Source organism: Canis lupus, chromosome 20 (assembly GCF_003254725.2).
Source record: "Canis lupus dingo isolate Sandy chromosome 20, ASM325472v2, whole genome shotgun sequence".
Lineage (NCBI taxonomy): Eukaryota > Metazoa > Chordata > Mammalia > Carnivora > Canidae > Canis > Canis lupus.
The window spans coordinates 21,850,378-21,873,747 of NC_064262.1; the positions used below are offsets into that span (position 1 = coordinate 21,850,378).

General features: G+C 37.9%; 1 protein-coding gene across 1 annotated transcript; it reads left to right on the forward strand.

Annotated features, from left to right (window-relative positions):
* The first annotated feature begins 10,842 nt into the window (after positions 1 to 10,842).
* MDFIC2 (MyoD family inhibitor domain containing 2) lies at positions 10,843 to 23,155 on the forward strand. The gene is made up of 3 exons (XM_035703123.2): positions 10,843 to 10,918; positions 11,810 to 12,031; positions 20,504 to 23,155. Exons 1-3 carry the CDS (start codon positions 10,843 to 10,845, stop codon positions 20,761 to 20,763), a joined length of 558 nt encoding a protein of 185 aa, XP_035559016.1. The 3' UTR covers positions 20,764 to 23,155.
* The last annotated feature ends 215 nt before the right edge of the window (positions 23,156 to 23,370 follow it).

A 23,370-nucleotide genomic window follows, 5' to 3' on the forward strand; every position in this document is an offset into this window, starting at 1 on the left:
CTTTGTTTTTGCTCTTTCACAAAGTGAAAATATGACTTTAAACAGTTTTTTCAAGAAAGTTTTCATTGCTTTTCTTGGTGGTTGGACATTTTCTTTTGACAATGATGAGAATGCCTTACTGGACTTCCACACAAAAAAGTCGAGTGGATTGAAGATAAAATGATCAAGGTGTAACTCCATTTCCTCAAAATTGAGAAAATGTTGTTCTGCTGTTTTCTGGCACTTAGTTTTGTGCAAGAAGGAGCAGGGGACAATCTCAGGACAGTTCTTTCTACAGTTTTGCCTGTCTGCATGTTTGAAAAAGGTCTTTATTTTTGTAATTTGAAATACTTTCTAGGATGGTAGGTCTCTTTTTCCTAAATTTTTGGCAATGAGGTACATATCAAAAATGATTTCTACTCAGAACATATACTTCAGGATTATCTTTGAACAAAACTTATGTTTAAATTGCTTTGGTTTCTTCTTTGGAAAATTTATTTACTAGGTGACAACTCTGTGCTCCAACCCATGCATCTAGCAACATTTTGTTATTGTAGTTTGAATCCTGTGTTTTTTTACTTTTGAACCAAGGGAAATTTTTTCATATTTGCTCTCCACATTACTACTGATATTTTCTGCAGTGTCAATTCTGTGTTTTGCTGCTCCTAAGGCAGATTTTAATTCTTTAAGTACAATTTTGACTTTTTCAGAATCTTTAATTTGACCATGTCCCTTTGGATCTATCCTGTAGGCTTTTCATCTCAATTTGTCTCTTAAGACTATCTTCTCTTTTCTTCTCGGAGCTCTTCCTGCAACCTAATGAGATCCTTGAACACTTTTTGAAAGTTTTTTTCTGTTTATTGAAACAATCTTTATCTGAATTGGTTAGAGTGATAAAGAATTATAGCTTTTTGGTCAGGTCACAAAACACACCTCTTCAAAACCCACCTAGTTTTGGGGTTGACAAAATATTGATTTCTGAGTCAGGAACAGGGGAATAAAGGCAGTTCATTTGCCTCTCAGCATAAGTGCCAGACTGATTGAATTCTTCAGTTCAATTATAATGGGTTGCTATGTAGTATAAATACTCCCCAGGTCAATATAATATGTATCTTGTGGATGTGAGCATTTTTCTTTTTCTATATTGTCACAAGTATTTTAGAAGGAAGCTAGCAGAAGGTGCATCAAGGATTGCTAAAAAGATATTTTAAACTGGCAGCCTAGATTACAATGACTATTTGGCCTCTGGAAATTATTTTTAAACCTATCATTATTAATAAATAGAATAATTGGACAGTTTTTCTAAAGGAGACTTTTTTCCCCTTCAAATGGCCCAAACACTTCATAGAATGGTCCTGTTATTTTTAAGACCTGAAATTTCAACCTAACTTTGTGTTAGCTTGTTTTAACACTCTAAAATATATTCAGAATAGTCTACCTTAGCATGCTTGAATGTTGAATATTTTATGCTTGGACAAAGAGCAAACTGTAGGTCTTTCGCCAAGCACAGTCAATGCTCTTGAGTATGGGTTACCAAAAACGCTGGAGATTTTTTTTTTCTATTTATTGTTATAGCTCAAATCCTTGTGTCTCTGGTAGGCTTTAAGTGACATAAATATGCATTTCCATCTGCACATCCTTGTCAGGAATAGTTCTGCTGGGAGGTGTTATGCCACCCAAGTACTTCCAGAATAGAGTCTGTTAATCCTGTTACCACTATAGAAACTCAGAGGAAAAGTCTACTCAGGCCACTACTGCAGCTGCTGTGGCTGTAAATGTTCCAGCAACCACACCCTGGGTACCAAAAGGAAGCATAAGAAAATTGATTTTTCTTCAGGTGGAGGAGAATAGAGAGATACTTGACCTTAGTCTATTACTTAGACTACTGGTCTCCAAAGTTTTCAGTATAAACTTTTATTAGCAAAAAGGGAGGGGGGGAGACATAGTGTGCCCACCATACACATTCACACACACACACACAGTGAAGACATATGCTGCTTATATTAACTGCTATATACATTATAAAATATGCAAAATAGCTATTATATCAGGATTTTTTAAAGTCAATTAAATAGATGCTCTAACTCCATTGGATAGTTTTGTAATTCCTCTAGGTATATATATGCCACTTTGGAGACCACAGGGTTAATTTCTACCAGGTAGTTCCACCAGGAACATAAATCTTAACTCCTCAATTAGATTCCTAGATTCCATAATACATTGGGCAGACGCTATGGGCAAAAGGAGTTCTGAATAAGCAAGATGTTTGCTTCTCCTGGTTATTTCTTGCCCTTCCTTCCAGTGTGGCTTGACTTCTGGCCTCTATTCAGAGTCTCTATTCTACATTTATCCAGGTGTATCATGGATGGATACTAATTGATGAAGGCCTAGAAGTAAACAGGGTGCTTCTTCCAAAGTTTGCCAAATGAGATGTTATCAAAGAGCCCCTGTGACACAGAGGCAAGAACCAGCTAAATAAACCAAATTCAATTGTCAGTCATCCAATGAACATGTTTCATTCACCAAAATTTTATTGATCTACAAAAATTAAATGAGTGTCTTTACCTATCTAATCCATATAATGCAAGAGATGTCAGAACTACCCATGAATCTAGTCATGGAACAAAGATTCCTCAGAAAGGCAATGAATATGAGAAAAAAAACAAAACAAAACAAAACAAAAAACAAAACAAAAAAAAACCTTTTACCTCTCATGATAATGAAAGACTATCTTTTCCGATGTAGAAAATTTGGAGACTTGACTCAAAGCTCTTTTCAAACTGAAAAAATAAGTTATTTCATTGGTGGAACCTAGAATTGGCCTGAGAACAACAAACTTCTTCCAATCACTGTTGATGTAAGTATAAATTGACATGATCTTGCTGGAAAGCAATAATTAGTACATTATATTCTGAGCTTTAGATATCAGGCCATTAATGCAATAAGTCACTCTATGAACTCAACCAATATAAACAAATAGATATACAAAAAGAATCATGAAAATAATGTTTAAGACTATTTCAAGTAGCAAAAATAGAAAATAATCTATGTTTTTATTGAATGATGAAATTGTTAAATAACTTATGATACATCATGCAAGAAATACTATATATTCTTTGACTTCTAAGTCAAAGAAAGTCAAAGTTCTAAGTACCAACTATACTAAGTACCACATATCCAAGTCCTCTTCAAGGATATAGCAATTAATTAATATAGATAAAGCTCTGATAAAGGTGATGTTTTAGCAAGGGTAGAAGAGACTTAAACTTCATAAGTGAATCAACAAACAGATAAATTAAACATTTTCAGAATACTAGAAAGCACTATGAGGACAATGAGACATAGAATTGGCTGAGGGCAAGAGCCTGGGACCACCCTATATGTGGATTTCTCAGCCTCATCACTACTGACATTTGAAACCATAGTCTTTACATTTTATTTGGGCAGGATGAAAGAGAAGGAAGGCATTCTTGTGCCTTGAAGGATGTTTAGCACCATCCCCTGGGCTACTCACCCTACCAAATGCACTAACCCCAGTCATGACAATAAAACATGTCCAGCCATTGCCAACATTTGCCCCCATTGAGAAATATCACTTTAGACTTAGTATAAGAGAAGGCCTCTCCAGGAAATGATATTTGAGCTGAGATCTGAGGATATTTTATGTATTTTTTAGGTTATAAAGAAATGCTCAAGATATAATGGTAATCTATGTAATGTATTCAATAAAATCCTGTCTCATTTTTCTTTTTAAATTTCTATCTAGAGGACAATATAACATCTTATTTAGAAGCATGGACTTGGAACCAAATAGCTAAGTTAAAATTGCAGCTTCATCCCTTACTATTTGTGTGACCTTGAGTAAGTTACTTCATATCCCTGGACTTAAGTGTCTGCATCCAAAAAATGGGGATGACACCAGTAGTACCTACTATAAAGTTGCTGGGAGTATTAAATCAGTTAATACAGCAAAGTTCCTAAAAGAGTGAGTGACACATCTTGGAAGTAGTATACATATGATATATGTATTATATGAGTATATATTAAAATTAGAAGAGAAACAATATATATTTATTTAATAGAAACAATATATAAATGTTATATTTATATTATATATTTATATTGTTTCTCTTCTAATTTTAATATATATAATATACACATATTCCAGGGATGACATATATAGAGATATATAGACACCAAATATTTCCATTGTCTTTTTTGTGAAACAAATACAATAATGTGTTAATAATGGTAGAATTATAGGGGCTTTTATTTCCTTTGTGCCTTTTTACATTCTTCACAGTTTTACAGATATAAATGCAAATGTTGCCTTCAAATAAAAATAAAAATTAATATGTGTCTTAGCACAAAAGAGAATTTTTAGACTTGCTTCAGGATTAACTGGCATATCAAGAGTGGGGGAGGAAGGCCGATGGAAAACCTGTCCCAGGGAAAATGAGTCAATTGTCAACTAAGAACTGAGACACCCCACATTCAATCTGTCAGTCAGTTCATCAGTCATCTGAAATTTATTTAACACTTGCTTTCTGCCAGACACTGTGCTAGGTGCTGGTAAGTCAGAAATGAATGGAGCATGCATTTCCTCAAGGAGCTCACAACAGGAAAGGGAAGAGAAATACATCCACAATCAACTACAATACAAAAAAAAAAAAGTAGGCTATCAACCCAGACCTCTGAGGACTCCCAATGGGAAGAAGTAATTTCATTTGGAGTGGGAGGCATTGCAGGAAGCTTCACATAGAAGATGACTCACTTTGAGCTCTGAGGGGTATAGAAGATCAGTCATTTGTTGGAGTTCTGGTTTTGAGCACACACACTAAGAGCCTCCCTAATCAACTACTAATGAGGCCAATTAACCTGGACAGAGAAACGTCAGAAGGGACCCAGGAGTTGTACTTCACAAAAGTATCTTGATCTCCTATCAGAGCGCCTGGTTTCATAAAGCGATTTACAAATGTAAAGTTTGACTGTCACAGGAATTACAAGACATTAAGTGCAAGTACTAGCTCTGCCCCTTACCAGCAGGGTAATCTTGGGCAAACCACTAAAATCTCTGACCTTCTATCCATTTCCTCATTCATATAATAGTGATAATAATACTTTGTAAAACTGTTGTGAGCCTCAAATGAGATAATGCAAGGAGACTTTAAGTGGCATTCGCTTCGTTGGGATGAATAAATTGTGATAGTTTTAACATAATAGAGAATATTTTGAATAATTATAGCTTAATTTTTAACATTTATATTTAAATACTGACAATAAAAAAGCGACTGTATATGTAATAACAATTAGGCATGAGTTTATAGCCTGATTGGCTTCACTGAGTTTTTTAAAGCTCTAAACCTATTACTAATCCAAGTGCATCAAGCTATAAAAACTGCTAACCAATTTGTTTTTTCCTGAGATAACATAATCTTTATTTCTTGAGACACTTTATACAAACATTAAACTGAAGGTAACTGCATACAAATGAATTGGAGACTCATAATCGCAAACTGTTCTCATGTCTGAAGAAGATCCAACCACCTCCTAGGACAGAATTTTTCCTTTTTACAGGCTTAGGATCTGGCTATAAAAGTATATCACTTAGCCTATGTCTGTCTACAGATGCCAAGTGTACTACAGGGGAATAGAAAACAGATAATGTTCTAGAAGCGTTAGGCCAAAAACCCCACTTTAGTCCCAATTGGTTGAAGATGCTTTGCAGGTGTGGAGGAAGCTCGGCAAGTGGGCCGCATTCAACCTTATTCTCTCGGTTCTCTTCCCCTCTCTCTAATCCTTTTCACCTTGAACACTCACTGCTATTATGTCAGGACAAATAATATTCTTTTGCTTTTTCTCTCTTTAAAAAAAAAAAAAAAGATTTACTAATGCTGATTGAAAAGGCTTAAAGTGTCCCCTTGTCATGGCCCTCGATAAACATTTCATCTAACATTTTTTGAGGCAGGGTTTTAGTAGAAGCACCACTGAAGACAAAACAATCATATATAAAATGACTGCTTTAACTTGAAAGTCTTTAAAGGACATCTTCTCACCAAAGCTGGCATTTGAAAATTACAGAAAAAAAGTGTCCAATATCTTTACCTCATTTATTCTACTCCCCTCCAGAAAAAGAGATTTAATGAACCCAAAGTGGTTATTGTTGGTTTTTGTTGTTGTTGTTGTTGTTGTTGTTTAGTCTAATAGGAGATCACAATGAAACATGCCATGGATAACTTACTTCCATTCATTTAAAAAGGCTGGAATATTTTCATCCCCTGGTCTGAACAAACTATCCCCTTACTCAGCTTCCAAAAAGGAAAACGTGTTGTTTTTTAAATACAGCTTAAATAACAATCATCTTTTATATGCATTTGTCAATACTGAGAAATCCTCTTCTTCCTGATTTTGTTCTGTCTCTAGTCATAAGTATCAGTTCCCAAAATTTCACTCAGGATAAGAATAACAGTACTCACATCCCTAGAAACTGTGATTCTAGCTCTTTCTAATAATTTTCAGCAAGTTCCATCATGTCGAATGCCCTTCAATTCTGTGTTCTTACCTACCACACTATGGAGAATACAGCCTATATGTTCTAGTAATAACAAAATTCATTTCTGACTTCTGTGTGAACTTTATAAACTTTCCATACAAAGGAAAACATGCTTTTTCTCTTTTCTTTGGTGTTTCTTCAATTAACTACATTTACTAACCATAATTATTTGTTGATGGTTCAGTAGTTTATACCTTGAAATGTCACCTGTCTGCTTCAATCTGATTTCAATCCCAGATAATTACAGTATTAAATTCTAAGCTAGAATATAGTTTAAATCCAAGGGAAAATATATAATGTATCATGATAGCTTTAGAAATGGCCCGTACGTTTGAAATACACACTCACTTTAAACATTTCGGTCCAGAATTAAAATTAAAATCACCCTGTATTAAATGCTAATCTGACAACATTCGCATAGGCTTCTGGAGTTTACCACTTACAAGAAAAACTTAACAATAAGCTACCTTTTTTCTATTGGCAATAGAATGTATAGATTAATTCAGAACAAGAGAATGGGAAAATATTCTGGTATTAAAGGACTATTAACATTTGGTGTATGAGTGATGTGTGTGTGTTTTGTTTTGTTTTCTTGAGTAATATGATGAGAATATTGCTCAAAACATCATTTCGATGATAGTGTAAAAGATGTCTTGGGGAGGGTTGTCACTATAGGTGAGATCAGTGGTGACAGAAATAGTACAGATTTAAGAACAGAGAGGATTCATCTTGAGTGGTAGAGATGGGAATGAAAAATCAGAGAGTCACTTGTAAGACATTTAAAAGGAAAAGTAAATAAGAACTGGTAAATATTTGGATGGAAGGATGGGGCACTTTGAAGCCCTGGGAAATTGTTAAAAATGACACTACCATGAGAAGAAATTGAATTGTGGGTTCTCCAGGGATATCCAGAATTACCCAGTTTGGGGAGAAGAATAGGGCGTTAGTAGAAAGAGATACACTAATTGTAAAGATTAGCTGATAACTCAAATAAAATATCCAATCATCAGTTACAACTGTGTGACTACAATTCATGAGGACTGTGGACCTCTTGAGGACTGAGACTATTTGCTCTTCTCCTTTGAATCTCCCGGCAACCAGTACAGGGCCAGACACATAGTTATACACTCAATAAATGGGGCCCAGCTGGCTGATGAACCACACAGAGTTCTGGGAGCCAGCTTCTCCAAGAAAATAATTAAATTGTGAGCATGGACAAATATGACCTTGAAGGGTAGGGTACAAAGAAAGGAACTAAGAGGACAAAGATAGAAATAAAGGAATAAATATATTGAAGGAAGTAGAATAAGAAAAAAAAAGCAATAACAGAGACAGGCAGGTCAGGGAGTTAAACTGAGAGAGTGGAAGGGAAGGGTAAGGAAGGGGATGGGGGAAGGGAAGGGAGCAGAGAGGGAAACAAGAATAGAATCAGAGGAGCCAGGGAAGAAGAGGTGCTACTTATACACAATTGGAATGCATATATATGCATTCAAACAGAGAATGCAAGGATGCAAAAAGTATAAAGTCACATTTAGTGAGCAAAAATGAAAATCATTAAAATGTTTCCTCAATAACTTAAAGTAAATAAATTAATAGCTCCTGTCATATTGATTCATCTATTGCATGTGGGTACTCAATAAATGTTAATTGAATTAAATTAATAACATTTGCTCAATGGTAATAAAAAATTAATTAACTGTCTGTCTTTTCTGTTACTTAAGTTTATGCCTATTGGTTCTGCAATTACTTCTAGCCCAAACATGAATTTTCTATTTCACTGACTTGAGATACACTTTAATTTTTTTCCCTAAGAAATAGAGTTGAGCTTCTAATTTTTGTCCTAATTTTGGTGTTTTTTTTTCTGTTAAAAAATTATTTTCTCTGAGTTAATGTCAAGAACTATGTATAACGTCCCAAATATAGTTTCACGAGTTCCTTATTTAATTCCAAAATCGTTTTCTCTGCAGGAGATGTGATACCACTTTTTATATGTTTCTCCTTTTAGCCTATGCTACTTTATAATACTTTGGATACAATGTCAAATAACACCGTGAAAGAGGAATCCGGGGAAATTTATTGTTAGCTTCCCACCTATAAAAGATGGAAGATGTCAGTAATGCTCACCCAAAAATTGTGACTCATTTCAGATGTCAGAATTCTGGGTCGAACAGACCTGGGTCGGAAACGTGTGTATGTCAGATGATTTTCTAATGAGCAACAGATAATTCCCACTGGGGAATGAAAAAAAAATAAAAATATAAACAGAGATATAGAATTAAAATAACTTTATGAATGGCAGTTTAACTTCTCCACAACATTCTCTCAGTACAATCCCAGTGGCTCCAAATGGTTGCTTAATGTAGCACACCACTTAGACTCAAAATGCTATACTTAAAATTGTCGCAAAATTAAAAAGAGAATCATATACCACTTGGCTGTATACAGTATTCTCCGCATGTTCTTATATTCTAGTAACCTCTATCCAACATTTTTTTTTGTTACTGAATTACTTTGTGCAAAAGCAATTTAAATTACATGCAGCCTGACTACGTGTGATAATTTGAACTGATTGTTAATTAATTCCGTAAGTAAATAGCTGCTGCAATCTCTATACTCATCAAGGTTTCGTTCTCTACCGGCTCTGAGCTGCTCTTTAGTGTACAGTATGAAGCAGCTGTAACTGAAGACGCAGGATTCCCTGAGTGTGCAAGAAGGTGGTCCTGCTTTGCAGAGACTAAAGCGAAGTAATCTGCGAGGCTGGATTTGGGGTAGGTGACACATCATGGGATTTAGGGTTCAGAGGGGTTGCTGAGGTGCGGTCTCAGCAGCTAGGAAGCAGAGATAAAAAGCTCAGAACAAGTCAGAGATAATACTACGGAGACAAGGATGAGAGCAGAGCTCTTGGAACACACCAAGCCTGGATTCAAATTCTAGCTCTGTTACTTGCTAATGAGGAATACTGAGGCAACTTATCTAAATAAACTATCTAAACTTTGGTTACACTCCTTCATCTATAAACGGGAAACCGATGCATACATTCCCCTCAGAGAGGCTGATGGTATCTACCTCCTGGAGTCTTTGTGATGCTTCAGGTAAATAAGGTACCTACGTGGTACTATGCCACTTGACATAAAGGGTATGCGAGGGCGTATGCAGGTGTGCGTATAAAGCAGTGGTTTGGACTTCCACCTAGGTGACTTTGCCCCATAGTGCTGTTGGTCACAACCTAGGAAAATGCATGCTACTGGCATCTAGTAGGTAAAGGACAGGGGCGCTGTCAAACATCCTACGATCTCCCCATGACAAAGAATTCTCGGTCTCCAAATCTCAATACTGCTCCAAGTGTTCTAAGGCATAATTTGAGGCTGTTTGTAATATTAGCAGATTGCCAGACACTTCGATACCCCAGAAAAATAAGGCTATTATTTTTCTGTCATCATCATTACAACATGAATTTGGTGAATCTCTCTGGGGTTAGAGGAAGTCTAAAGGTTTCCCAGTTGGTTGAGCTAATTCCATCTATCCACTGTTACATTAATTGCTATTAATGATAGATGTTTTCATGAACCCCAATTTCCACTGGTTCAATTTAGAGTGAATCAAGCCACAACCATTTAAAGCCAGCAACATAAGGGGTAGGGAATAAAAAGCAAACTTTGTTGAAAGCCAAGGCTGTCTGGAGGCTGAGAAAGAAACAAGACAATTGTGTGTGTCAGACTGACAGCTCCCATGCCAGTCAGGAGCCTTCGGAGCTTCATGTAGAGAGCTTCAGAAATCCCCCAGGGGCCGTGACCTAATCTGCTGAGGGGTAGGAGGGGTTGCCTAAGCTTGAACAAATTCCAAAGTTTTAAAAGATGTCCCAGGTTATTTTACTCTTTAGAGAAGTCTGGGAACCACTGCCCCATGAGGCAGGACCCAGTAGAGATTTCCATCCGCCAAAAACAAAGATGTAACTTTTGAAAAGGTGATAAAAATGGATGTTGGTAAGAATGTACTTCTTGCACTGAGCTGTGTAAGCATGGAAAAAAAAAAAAAAAAAACAGGTCTTGAGTTCTATTGTTTATTCCAGTCGCTCAGTGAACATTACTGGATCAACCAGGCATTGGAATGGCAACAAGAAGGCAAGTCTCCAGAATTCATCTTCACTATCCCCCAGTAGGGCTGCCAAATGACCAGGGTTACTGCTTGTTTAGGACTTATGGTGTCCCTAGGAATCTCTGGTCTTCATGTTTGAGAGTACCTTCTGTTAACTGTTTTCTTGATCATAGGATTGTGTGATGGGAATAGATAAGTTATGACCCAGACTGGTGATGACCCAGACTGGTGATGACCCAGACTCTAATGTGGTTTCATGGAATGTTGCTCTGTCCTACACACCTCAATATTGTGAGTTAGCTACTTCTTTGCTAAGTCATTGCAGAATCTGGGGACCATGCCTGCCTCAGGTGCCACTGTCTTCTCTGTACCCAGCCAGTGTACCTTATATAACAGACCCACAATGATTATGTGGGAATGAATGGATGGATGGATGGATGGATGGATGGATGGATGGATGAATATGGGAGCTCTTAAAATACATGAGGCACTTAGGCCTTCTTGGTCTTTTCTATGCCTCGCCAAACCAGAATCTCAGTTAATGGTCAAAGACTTTGCTAGAGGTTCCCTTCCAGGTGGTTATATGGAAATAAAATATATTCCAAAAAGCACAGCCCCAAAAGCCATATAGACAGTCACCTGCATAGGAGCCTAACAAATACCAAGGCAGGAGAAAGGATGGCAACCAAGAGTCTCTGAGGGAGAAAGATGTATGAGCTTATAGACGGTTCATTTATAATCATTTTTCTTATACAGAGGAAGAAACTGAGGTTTGTAGAAACAAAAGCAATAAAACAATCTGATTGAGACTACGTACATATTGAGCAACACTTTGACCATAAGCTGACAACAAACTGTGAGATTTCGTTGATCCAATTGAATGAATTCTTTGATTTTCTCCACCCATCACTTAAAAAAAAAAACCCACAGTAGAAATACTGTTACAAATTAGTGTGATAGAGAAACTTGTAACGTATATAAAATTTTATAATTATCGCACTTTTCTATTCTTATATTTTTATTCAAAATGATCACGTTCAATGATGTTTCATTCTCTTAGATAAGACCTTTTTCTCACAAAAGTCTAGGGAGTGAAACTTTTGCAAATGTCCATTTTGAGATCACTAGGTCATGTCAACTATACTGGGTTTGTGTATGTGTTTTCTTTTTTTTTTCATCTAGATACGCAAGTCACAAATGAAAAGCATGCAGACGAGAAACCCATTAACGCTATCATTATAAATTCAGTATCCGAATTCAATATCACAGATGGACCAGCCAAGGAAACCCCCAGTGAGAAAAAACTGTCAGAATCCAGCACATCACTGTCCTCCCTTGAAGAATGCCAAACGAAATGTTCCTACCTCCAAACTGATACTTCAGTTCATCAGAGAGACACTGATGGTATGTTTCTCAGAATCAACCCATCTCTAAATAAAGCTTCCCAACCCCCAGCCCTTGTAAAATCATCACATATGCTGTTAGAAAAAAAGAGCCTTTATGAATATTAAACAGGAAGACTTCGATTTGAAAACCCTGGTGAATGACACATGTCAAGGTCACTCTGCAATTATGAGGTGCTTGGCAGATTGTTTGCTCTCAAAGCTGGAAATCAGAGGCAAAGTGTTTTAAATAGCTGGAGTGAGGTATAATCATTCTTGCTATGGAGCTATGAAGTGGATAAAGAAAAACGACAAACTTTTCTAAAATCTGAGACTATTTCAGCCCATGACTCTAGGCTGAGAAGAGAAGAAGGCAGAGTAGAATGGTATTCAAATGCAGGAAATGTGTAAATGTGGACTGTGAAAAATATCAAGATGCTAACATCAGCAACCAGGGTTGGTTCCTGTAGGTGATTATCACCTCCTGGGCAATCTGATCAGTACCAACCTACACCAAACTACCCTTGTATATGACTATAAAAGGCACATTCCTTTTGCAAAGCCAATATCAAATTGATTTGGTGCTAAATGGTCATCCCAGTCAAGTTCAAAGTCATGGACTCCACACCAAGACATATGTAATTTTACTCAGGTTGACTTTGTAAGAACTTTACCGGAGACACAAACCATTCAAGAATTTTGTAGTGTTCCATATCTGCATTTGCATTTAAAGAAAGCTTGTAGTTTCTCAAAGAAAAGACAATAGGGTATAGTTTCTGGTCTGTATTTAAATTAATATTTACTTTTTGAAAAGAAGAAAAAAATAAACAAATGGACTTTGTGTAACAGGAGCTTTGGAGTCACATCAGTTTAATTCCTGGCTCTGAAATTTATTAACCATATAAACCTGGATAAGTTTTTTACCATCTCCAAATCTCAGTCTTTCCATTATATAATGGAGCTAGGGTGTTTTGAATAAATGAAATAACATACATAAAGGATTCTATACAGAACCTAGAACATAATAGATATTTGATTTTTGCTTTCATTATGGTTATGGTTTTAGAAGGCAAGGGGGAAAATTTCCAACATGTGTTATATATGATCTCGTGCAAACACTGTCATGGGTGCTTTAGACTGGAAGCTACAGGCATAATTGCATACAGGTGCCAGTGCCAGGAGATAATGTGAGTAATGAGGTAGACTGACAGTGAACAAGAGGGATTGGTGAGGACTGTGGCAAGGTGAAGAGCACTGCCTCTACTCAGCTCCAGCTAACTGTTGCCAGTAGGAGATAGAGGCTTAGAGCTGCCAGCTCCAGAGTGTCATGGGAAATCTCCAAATTGTTTAGGTGTTGGCAATACTTCTATTTCTTTTATGAAGCTCCACACACTCGCAACGATACACAGCTTGGGACCAACTTTGGCCAGTGGACTGCCAGGTTAGAACCTCAAATTCAAGATGATGCCCAGGTTTCTGGCTTTGCTAGAGTTTGATGCCAATCAAGGAAACAGGAAATACAGGAGAGCTCTCTGTGACACTAGAAAGCACTAGAGCATTCCATCAGATTGTATCAGGGATGCCTGTCATGGATCTTGGTTGTAATGATCCCAGAATTAGGAATTGTCACTGTCACATATCCATGCAGTACAACACAATGCCCTCCAGAACCACTCTGATTTGTCCTATCAGGGATTCTGGGAGAATGAGAAGGGCAGGTGCAGCTAACATGACACCTGAACCCTTGTATTCTCAGGGAAGGGCCAAATAACCACTCCATTAAAATGGCAACTGATACCCAGGAGTCTCATGCAGGAAAAGCACCACTTATCTTTTCTCAAAAGAGCAAAGGAGATTCACAAGGACAGTTGAATTAGACTGTTTTCCTTAAGCCCTAGTGAGAGGCCGGTACAACCCAGAAAATTATGATTTTAGATTGACAACACAGGTAATAGCCCCACCGTTCCTCTTCCACATGGTGAAAGATCTCCCCATTGAGGTAAGAGTTTTGGTACCTGGATAAGAGAGAGAGCGAAACATCCAAACTCAGGCCCACAAATGTGGTTAAGAAGCTCTCATTATCTTAAACAGCAAACATCAAGCATATCAAGAGTTAAGTCAGAGAATTTTTATAGTAATTAATTTAAGGATGCAGAAATTGAAAGCTGGGGTCATTGTTCGTACTGAGATAAATACAGAAATATCTTTCAGGAACAGCAGGGGAAACAGAAGGGAAAAGAGAAGATTGCATCCACTTTCATGTAGTTTGTGGTTAATTTATTTTCAAATGTATAAATGAGTGCATAGGAATGGATGCTTAATTGCTAATATCTATTATTTATATACATTGCCCCACTTAAAACAGAATGGAAAAGCCTCACACATGCAGATTTTGTAAAATGTGTTACATCCATTAGCACAGTTCATGGTGTGTGCTCTGATGGGAATTTAAAAGGATCTTTACTGCACATCACACACTATGTGCTGCAACATTACTTTATTATTAAATTGTGGCTCATCCTGTGTGGTCCCTTTCCTGAATAAAATGGAAAAAGTCCAGAGCACTATCTGTGTCTCTGCTTCTGTTTCTACATTCTGATTGCAGAGGCATCCCTGTGGGTAATAAAATCAAGGCTACGCACAAGACTCGAAAACAGACTCCTTAAAAAGAATCCTGAGACTATACCTAATTGATGTATAATTTTGAATTTGAGACGTCTCATCCAGGTGGAAGAAGAAAATCATAAATACAAGATACCTCAAAAGAATAGTCTTAATTACACCATGGACTACTGAATAAAATGATTACATTTTCTACACTGTAAATTTCATACAATTAAATGCAGTAGTGTCACCTTATAAAATGTTTCAATTTTATAATTATTTCAGTTCATTTGCTCAGAAAAAAACATAAGCACAAATTTACTAAGTATCACCCAAATCCAGTCATCCTCATTCTAAAGAACTGACTTGAACGTTAGTTGTGCTTGTCTGAACTTAAATAGATTTTGACATATTTAAGTAGCTATTAAAATTGATAACATCAAGGATGATACCCCCGCTAGAGAAAGGCATTCAGTCGCACTTTATTTATTCCTATTCTACATTACAGACTTAAAAAAAAAAAAAAAAAGAAAAAGAACTTAATGTTAGAGGAGTGGGAACCAATTTTTAGACTTTTTGACCAAAAACTTGGAGCAATTAGTCAGGTCACGGTGTCACGAATCCCACGATCACACTGAATCTGCTGGGATAGCACATTAACCAGTAACATATTAGAACACTGGGTTTGAGCCAGGTTGATTTACCTTTTCTTTTATTACTTTGTGGGGAAGGGAGGGGAGATGGTTGTTTATCTGGGGCCCCTTCTGAAGGAACCCATGTTCTTGCTATTTTGGAGAGTGATGCCCAAACTCACTGGTGGTGTTTCTGGAGCTGAGGAAAGCTGTAAGAACTCCAGTGGACAGCTAAATCCACCTCTGTCCCTCCCCTCTCTTAATCCCAGGCATGGTGGTGACATGATCGAAAGCTGGGAGGGCAAATGCAGAGACCGTGACTGTGAAGCTGACCTCAGGTACACTGGTGGAAGCTTCTTGGGTTGTTACCTTTCCACTATCATTAAACATGACCCTTTCTAATGAGACAGATTCTCCCTCTTAATTAGCCAATCCCCAGCTGTCTATTTAGCACCTTTGGAGGCTGCGTTAATCCTTCAGTATCATTAGGGTATCACTTAGCACATTACAGTCTCAATGCCTTACCCTAGGGGTGTAAAGAGGAAATGAAACAACCCTAAGAGGATTTTTGTCATGGCTTCTTGCTCACAGTCAAATAGCATTTTTGGCTGCTTGGCTTGCAGGCCTTGGCTCCCTCTTGAACTTTCCCTGATCTAGATTTAACAAGGTAAGAAGAGGGAAAGCTAGATGGGCACTCCGAGAGCAGTGATTACAGCCCAGGCCGGGATGACGGTGGGGGAGGGGTGGGTGGGGAGTCAATAAAGGGACTTCACCATGCAGAGACTTCCTTACATAGATATTAGGAGAGGTAAAAGGCCAAGTAAGGGAACAGGGAGGCCACTCAGACTTTAGCAACAAGGCTCTTTCCTTGGTCTCTCCAGGCCACTGGTAGGTGACTAGTCCTGGCCTTCTCTTGTGGGCCACCAGTAACTAACCATTCCTAGGCAGACTACTAGCAAGTAGCAGTAACAAAAGCCACAGGACGAAGAATGTTCAGAAAGAGGTCAAACCAAGGAGGAGATACAAGTACTGCCTGAGATACCACTCAAAGCAGAGAGAGGCATTCCCTCCTTCCCACTCTCCCATCTCCTACCACTGTTTCCCACTGGCTAAACCTAGCAGGAAACCACTCAACAGAACCTGGGGAATAGACAGTGACAGTCTAGGAATACAGAGTGGAGCCGGGTAAGAGCAGGGAGCAAAGAGGACAGCAGGCCTTCCATGAGCTGGCCTCATACTGCGCCGTGTTGGATTGTGACAGAAGAAGCATGAGCCTTTTGAAGGACAGGCCAGCTGCAGGGTTCAGAGCTCTGGAGGGGATAGTTAGAGTCAAATCATGGCTCCACCATTTCCTGTGCTTCTTAATTTCCTAAGCCACAGTTTCCTTGTCAAAAAAAATTCCTTGTCAGACATGTCAATAAAAATAAGCCACAGTTTCCTTGTCAATAGCAATAGTACTATTTCAGGAAATACTATTTAGATCCAGAAAGATTGAGATTTGAACTCCACCCCCTACCCACACCCCCTCGCAACCACCTTACAGTTGAAAGATTCAGGACAGTCAGGGACAATCCCTGAGCCTTAGTCCTTTCATCTAAAATATGAGGACCACTTTATTTATCACCCATCATTCAATTATTCACTCATTCACTGAACAACAGATATGGCTTTCTTACAACTAGGTTCTAATAGGAGGAGAAACTCATTAATAAACTCATTAGTTTCATATCATCCTATGGTTAGTACCAGGAAGAAAAAGTAGACCGCTACGAGAGTTTCAGCAAGGATGGGATTTATAGAGGCAAGGTGTTTTAAGCTAAAGACTCAGAGGTTGCGTAGGAATCTAGTCAAGCTGTGAGGTGGGGGATATGGAACACAGGCCAAAGAGCATGGGCAAAGGCTGTGAGCTTGAGGCCTCCCAGGATCTGAAACTGAACCATTGTCGCTGGAGTGCAGTGAGCCAGAAAGACAGAAGAATGCGAAGCCAGAGAAATAGGCAGGAACCTATCACACAGGCTTCTAGGCTATGGCAAGGAGGAGCTAAGGCTATGGAAGAGTGAGCTCTTCCCATCTACAATGAAAAATATCACAGGAGCTGATGATTTGAGCTGGGACTCCTGTAAAAGCTATGTGATAGGAGGCTATCACTGTTGACCTGACAATGGCTGATAGTGGCTGGAACTAAGGTGGTGGCCCTAGAGGTGGGTAGAGGCTGTCTCGCATACTTGAGACAGAATGAGCAGAGCTTAGCAAGGATCTGGATGGGGGATGGAGGTATGACCAGGAGAAGGGAAATGATAAGAATGAGTCTCAGTTTTCTGCTGATTTCATCTGATCGTGCAGGAACCATTCACAAGAGAAAGCCAGAGGAAGGACAGTTGTGTAGAATGTAGAAAGAGGGAAATCTGAATGCAGTTTGGCCTCGATAAGTGGGAGATGTCTTGAAGACGTTGCCAAAGAGACATGATATAGGCAGATGGACACATAACATACTTTCTTGGCTAGGCTGAGAGCAGGGGTGCTAATCATGGGCTATGACTTTGGATATTGTGTGTATTGAACCTGAAAGCCCCAAGAAAATGTTCAGGAAAAGAGAGCACACGCATTTGGGAGAAAGGGAAGCCCAACTCTCTTCTCAAACTCTTGCAAATTTCCCTTCTGAACTGCTTTGTTACTTTTGTGCAAACAAAAATTGCCATATGCAAAACAGTTTTGCCTGCCCATGTGGAATTATGTAATATGCCTTTTAGGAAAAGTTTTCAACACTCTTGAAAGTTCGGAAAAATCTGTTTTCAATTCACCAATGTTGCCATGTTTTTTTGGGCAAGAGGCTCTGCCTTTTATAACCAAATAAAAAGGACTGACTTATACACAGAAAAAAAAAAAAAAAAGAGCTTTATTCTCAAATACAAAATAGAGAGGTAGAAGAAAACAAATGCCAGTTTGGCCAAAGGATTAGGCCAAACATTTTTGTGTGTGTATAAATAAAATCTATGGTGTACACCAGAAGCAGAGACCTCCTGAATCTGCCAGCTTGAGAAAACGTTGGCAAGAAGAATTAAACCAAAAGATTATATGCCCTCAGGAAATTACAGGGCCATTTCACAAATAGGTGTTTCACACTCTGATAGGAAACACCAGCTCGTATCCCCACGTCACCAGCTCCTACCCTAACTTGCCTACAAACCAAACTTTCAGCCTCACATCTACATCCACAAAGGATGCGATCCACTGAGATCATTTTTATACGAATGATCATAGCCCAAGTCAGTCTCTTGCACCTCCAGCCTGAGGCATATGGAGCATTTGCTTGGAATATTTTCTACTGAGAACTTCTTCTTTGCCGGGGCTGCTAAAGTAGCCTTCTTGGCATTAATAAAAGTTGATGAGGTTTTATGCTCCATATCTTTGACCACCAACATGCCCTCTTCAGAAACACAGACATGAAATAGAGTCTAGGTACTCTACTAACTAACTCCTGAATTTTTGTGGGTGGTTTGTGGTAATTTATATGGGTGAGTTGGCCTCATGCTAGAAGCTGGCCATAAGTGAATAAAAAAATACACCCCGTCTGGCAGAGAGATGAGTTTATACGCCCTAGAGGTATTATAGGATGTGCTGCCTATACCAGAAATATTTAGTAATGGCCACAGCACCTGCAACAATATATGGCAATTAAAATCATCATAAAAGTCACAGTGAGGTTCTTTATGATTGTCTTACTGGGAAGAAAAAAAAAAAACAAGGGTGTGAGGCAGGGATGGAGGGCAGGACAGAGGCAGGAAGGAAGACTTTTGTTTACCTATATGCAAGTTCACTTTAGGCCTTTATATAAGGATTCTAAAAGAAATCTTGAAAATATTTGTTCCCTTTTAGAGCAAGTTTCTATGTTCTCCCTCCTCTTAAAAATTAACAAATAAAAGTAAAAAAGCTGTCTGGAAAACATTGTTGGAAGTAAATGAACAGGGCTCTAAGAATACTCAGAACCCTTTAGCAGATGACTCCAGGAGCAAAATCTCTCCTGCAGGCTTGTACCGTCTCAGCCAACTTCAGTCTGAAAACTAAAAGTTATTAACATAACATTCTTGTTGAAGAAATAATAAATCCTTATGAAAATCTAACTTTAATTGATTGATAAACCCATCAGGAGGAGGAATTTTTTTCTCTAATTCATGCCAGATTGTTACTTTCAACCATCAACAATTTTTAGGATACTGATTTTAATTAATTTGATGATGTATCATGTAAACACTTACCTACTCATTTATAAAACGCTCACATGTTTTTGAGGCTTTTTTAACTAAAAGAAAAAAAAGAAGTTATAATTTTAACAAGAGAACTGCTGCATCTTCTAACTAATTCCCTTTATGGAAACAAAAAAAATACAATAATCTATAACCCATCACAGCTGTTTGGCTAGAATTACCAATTACCTTCAATACCTTAGAGATACTTTGCAGATTTTCACAAGTCTGCGCAGTAAATTTTTAAACCAATTTTCTTAAAGGGGATTGAGAAGACCTACTCTTTTAGGCATATGATGACGTATTCCATTTAACATGAATATAAAATCAAGGCTTCTCATTAAGTGGAGGACAAAGGACACAGGGATTAAAAACAAAATATAACTAAAATCAAAACTATGATTATTTAAAAATCATTCGTAGGAGTTTTTGCAATGTGCTTTTTGCTTGCATTTGAGTATGGGAGTGGCTGATTTCTGGGAATCCGTGCCACACCAATGACAAAGCCTCCTGACAGAAGCCGGAAGTTTGTACAGTCACTCTTTGTCCCCAACACTGATTGCTCCCAAAAGCTTTCTCCACCAGGGGAGGACCTGCTATTTTTCAGAGTTGCGAGGTTTGCAGATGGGTAGCTAATTGTGTGGCTTCCCAGCACCTCTGCAGGCAAAGTAAATAAAGGAGTTTAGAAAAGTGACAGCACTTTAAATAACCAGATTATGTGGAATCAATAGAAATGCTCAGGAAGTTAATAAAGCAATTACTTAAGTAGAGTGAGTCCTGTGCGGGGATGGGGAAGCTTGAGAGAATAATGGTGTTACATTACCCCTAATATGGACAATTAGGAGTTGGCTCTGAAGTTCTCAAGCGCAACGCCGCACCTGCCTGTCCTTCAGAGATGCCCCCATTTGTTCCACTCTTAATTTTTTCTTCTTCTTCTTCTTCTTCTTCTTCTTCTTCTTCTTCTTCTTCTTCTTCTTCTTCTTCTTCTTCTTCTTCTTCTTCTTCTTTAAACAGAGGAGTGTGCCTCCCTTATCCTCACCTGTCTGTTTTGCCAGTTTTGGGACTGTCTCCTGATGCTCCCCGATACGTGCGAAACGGTGTGTATCAACACATGCTGCCCCTCTCACAGGTATCACCACACCTCGGATGAAAGCCACTCTCGCAATGATCGCAACTGCAACTGTGACATGGACTGCAGCCTTTTTGAATCTTGCCACGAGACCAGCGAGTGTCTGGAGCTGGCCATGGAGATTTCAGAAATCTGTTACCGCTAGCACAATGAAGTCACCCACATTCCAGCAGACCCCTTGGCCCCACGCAGAAATTCCATGACAGTAAGACCGATTTCTATGTGCCGAAATGTAAGGACTGTACGTGTTTCTTGGATGCTATGGACCATTTTGTTCTGCACCTGTCTGGCAAAGTAGTACCGTCAACTCTATGGTCTTATTCCAAATTTCGTAACTGCATGGCTCGCTGAAAAATAAGATCTTGATCACATGTGATGAACAAATCTTAAATACCTCTTAAATGCCATAGGTACAAGGTGTTCCATGACTGTAAAAAAGCATGCTGAACCACTCTGTGTTATTGCATTCATTGGCTTGCATCATGGATCCAACTTCATTCACAAATTCAGGACAAATTAGTGCATTCTTTTAGAATTGACATACATTAGCTCGTCTTTGTAATGGACTCATGCATAAACATTATGCATTGTTGGTTATTATTAATAATGTATTGTATAACATCATTTTGTAATTAAAAATTTATTTATACAGTCTCTTAAAATTCACTTATATGTACAGTTTAGGTAGGAAAGGGAATTAAATGAATTAGAAACCATGTTCCTGTAATTACAACAGATGTCTCTAAGACATCTCCAGTGAATTTTGAATATGATGTACTTCGAGAGAGTACTATAATTCTAGACCATATTATTATACGTCTATGACTATGTCATAACAGGTTATGCATGTTCTTAATTTGTTACAGAAACTCTCTTTATTCCAATGAGCATAAATGGGAATTATATGCAAGTTTCAAGAAATGACCCTAGATAATCAATTCTTCATTTTCCTCATTTCTGTTTGTCAGGTACAATAAGCAATAGGATATTACAACAGAATCAGTTCATTTTACTAAACTATCACTTATATAGGAACCAAAAAAAAAATACATGTCTAGGTACTTGCTCAGCACCGAGTTTCCTAATAAAGCATGTGCTTCAGAAGTCCTATTTTTTTTCCTTTCTGATAATTAAAGTAATTCATAATTACACTGAGCACCTCCTCATACATACAAAAAAATATTTTAAAGATGTGGTACAAACTTGGAAAGGGATTTTGAACTCAAACAAATTAAAACAAACCATTTTGGAGGAAAACACATCTAGGTTGAAGTTCTTTTAGAATATTCTTTCCTTTTAGTAGGCATAGTATTGCTCATTAATACTATTATTAATACAAATTAACATGTGTTTATATATTCCCATGGAGATGCCTTAATATATCCATTGAATATTAAAAAAACACCCTATATATATAGATATATAGATATATCTATATATATAACAAAAAAAAACCCACAAAAGTGAAATAAAGAGTAGAGGGAACTTTACACAATCTAGTCAAACCACAAAAAAATTCCAAAGTATTTGCTTTTGGCCACCTTAGGTAATTTCAGGCAAAAGCAACATTTGTTTTGTTTCTATAGTAAACTAGCACATTTTTCTACTCTGCAATAAATTCCTCCAAACATTGAAAACTATTAATCTTTAAAAACTGTGTTTAAGCTGCCTACAGAAAGATATCAAACTGTTCCTGTCTTGCTCTTGACAGCACAGTGCATCCAGGGTCAATATGACCTCGTTCCTGTTTGACAATCACCTTATCCACAAACCACAGAGCATGACAGTGCCCTACACTGTCTAGGAAACCCTTCCTTCTCTCTACTTTTCAGAAGTTCGAGGACAACTCTATACTCTATGCATAGAACCTGCAGATTGTTAGTGAGGAAAAGAAGTCGATTCTTAGAACAGGAAGAGAACATAGGACTGTTCCAATCCAATATTCTCCTTCTCCATAAGAGAAAATGGAGGCCCAACTTATCCAAGACCACACAGTGAGTTACTGGAAGTGTTAAGAACTCTAACTGGTGGTCTAATTTTCTAACTACGCCGCACCACTTGTTGGTTCTGCACTTGTGAGCCCAGCTGGTACACAGTGGTACAACTGTTCCAATGGTTCAAATATTAAAATACTACCAGACTGACTCATAAACAGTTGTTACCTTGTACCTCCTGAATGTTTCCTCTATGCCCCCCAGGCACCCTGGCCCCTCTCTAAGCACCCATCCTACCTCCCCATGGTCAGTCACTAAAAGACAACTGGCACTGCAGGATCTCTGGAACCCTGTCCCAATAAGATGGTAGCTGGTGTCATTGATTAGGCCATGTCATATTACTGTTAAATATTTTGACCATCACCACTTTCTTCCTAGCCTACATACCCTTAAATAATGCAAGATTATGCATTTCAAATATGAATCAAATGCTTGTCAATTAGAGACATAAAAATTGCCAGGTCTGATTTTATAATGTGGTCAGAATGCTACAAGATTTTTCTGTGGTCTCTCCATGGTTAGTTAACTTGTTCCTCACTTTCAGAATTCACCGTGCTATAACAGAAAGGATTGGTTATACAAAGTACGAAATTTCTTTTCTTTATAACCAATAATAAAACATCATCCTTTTTGCAAACATGAATGGCTCCTTCAATTGAATTCTTACAATAAAACATACGCAGCTGGGAAAATGCACTTGTAGAGGTAAGACAGATGAAAAAGGAATGTGGTTATTGATTAAATACAGGTATCAGAAT

Excerpts from the sequence above, each read along its gene's own strand:
- MDFIC2 (XM_035703123.2), top strand. The coding sequence starts at position 10,843 with ATGACCCAGACTGGTGATGACCCAGACTCTAATGTGGTTTCATGGAAT. Across the intron at positions 10,919-11,809 it reads GTCCTACACACCTCAATATT|ATACGCAAGTCACAAATGAA; the intron begins GTGAGTTAGCTA and ends TTTTTCATCTAG. Across the intron at positions 12,032-20,503 it reads TCATCAGAGAGACACTGATG|AGGAGTGTGCCTCCCTTATC; the intron begins GTATGTTTCTCA and ends TTCTTTAAACAG.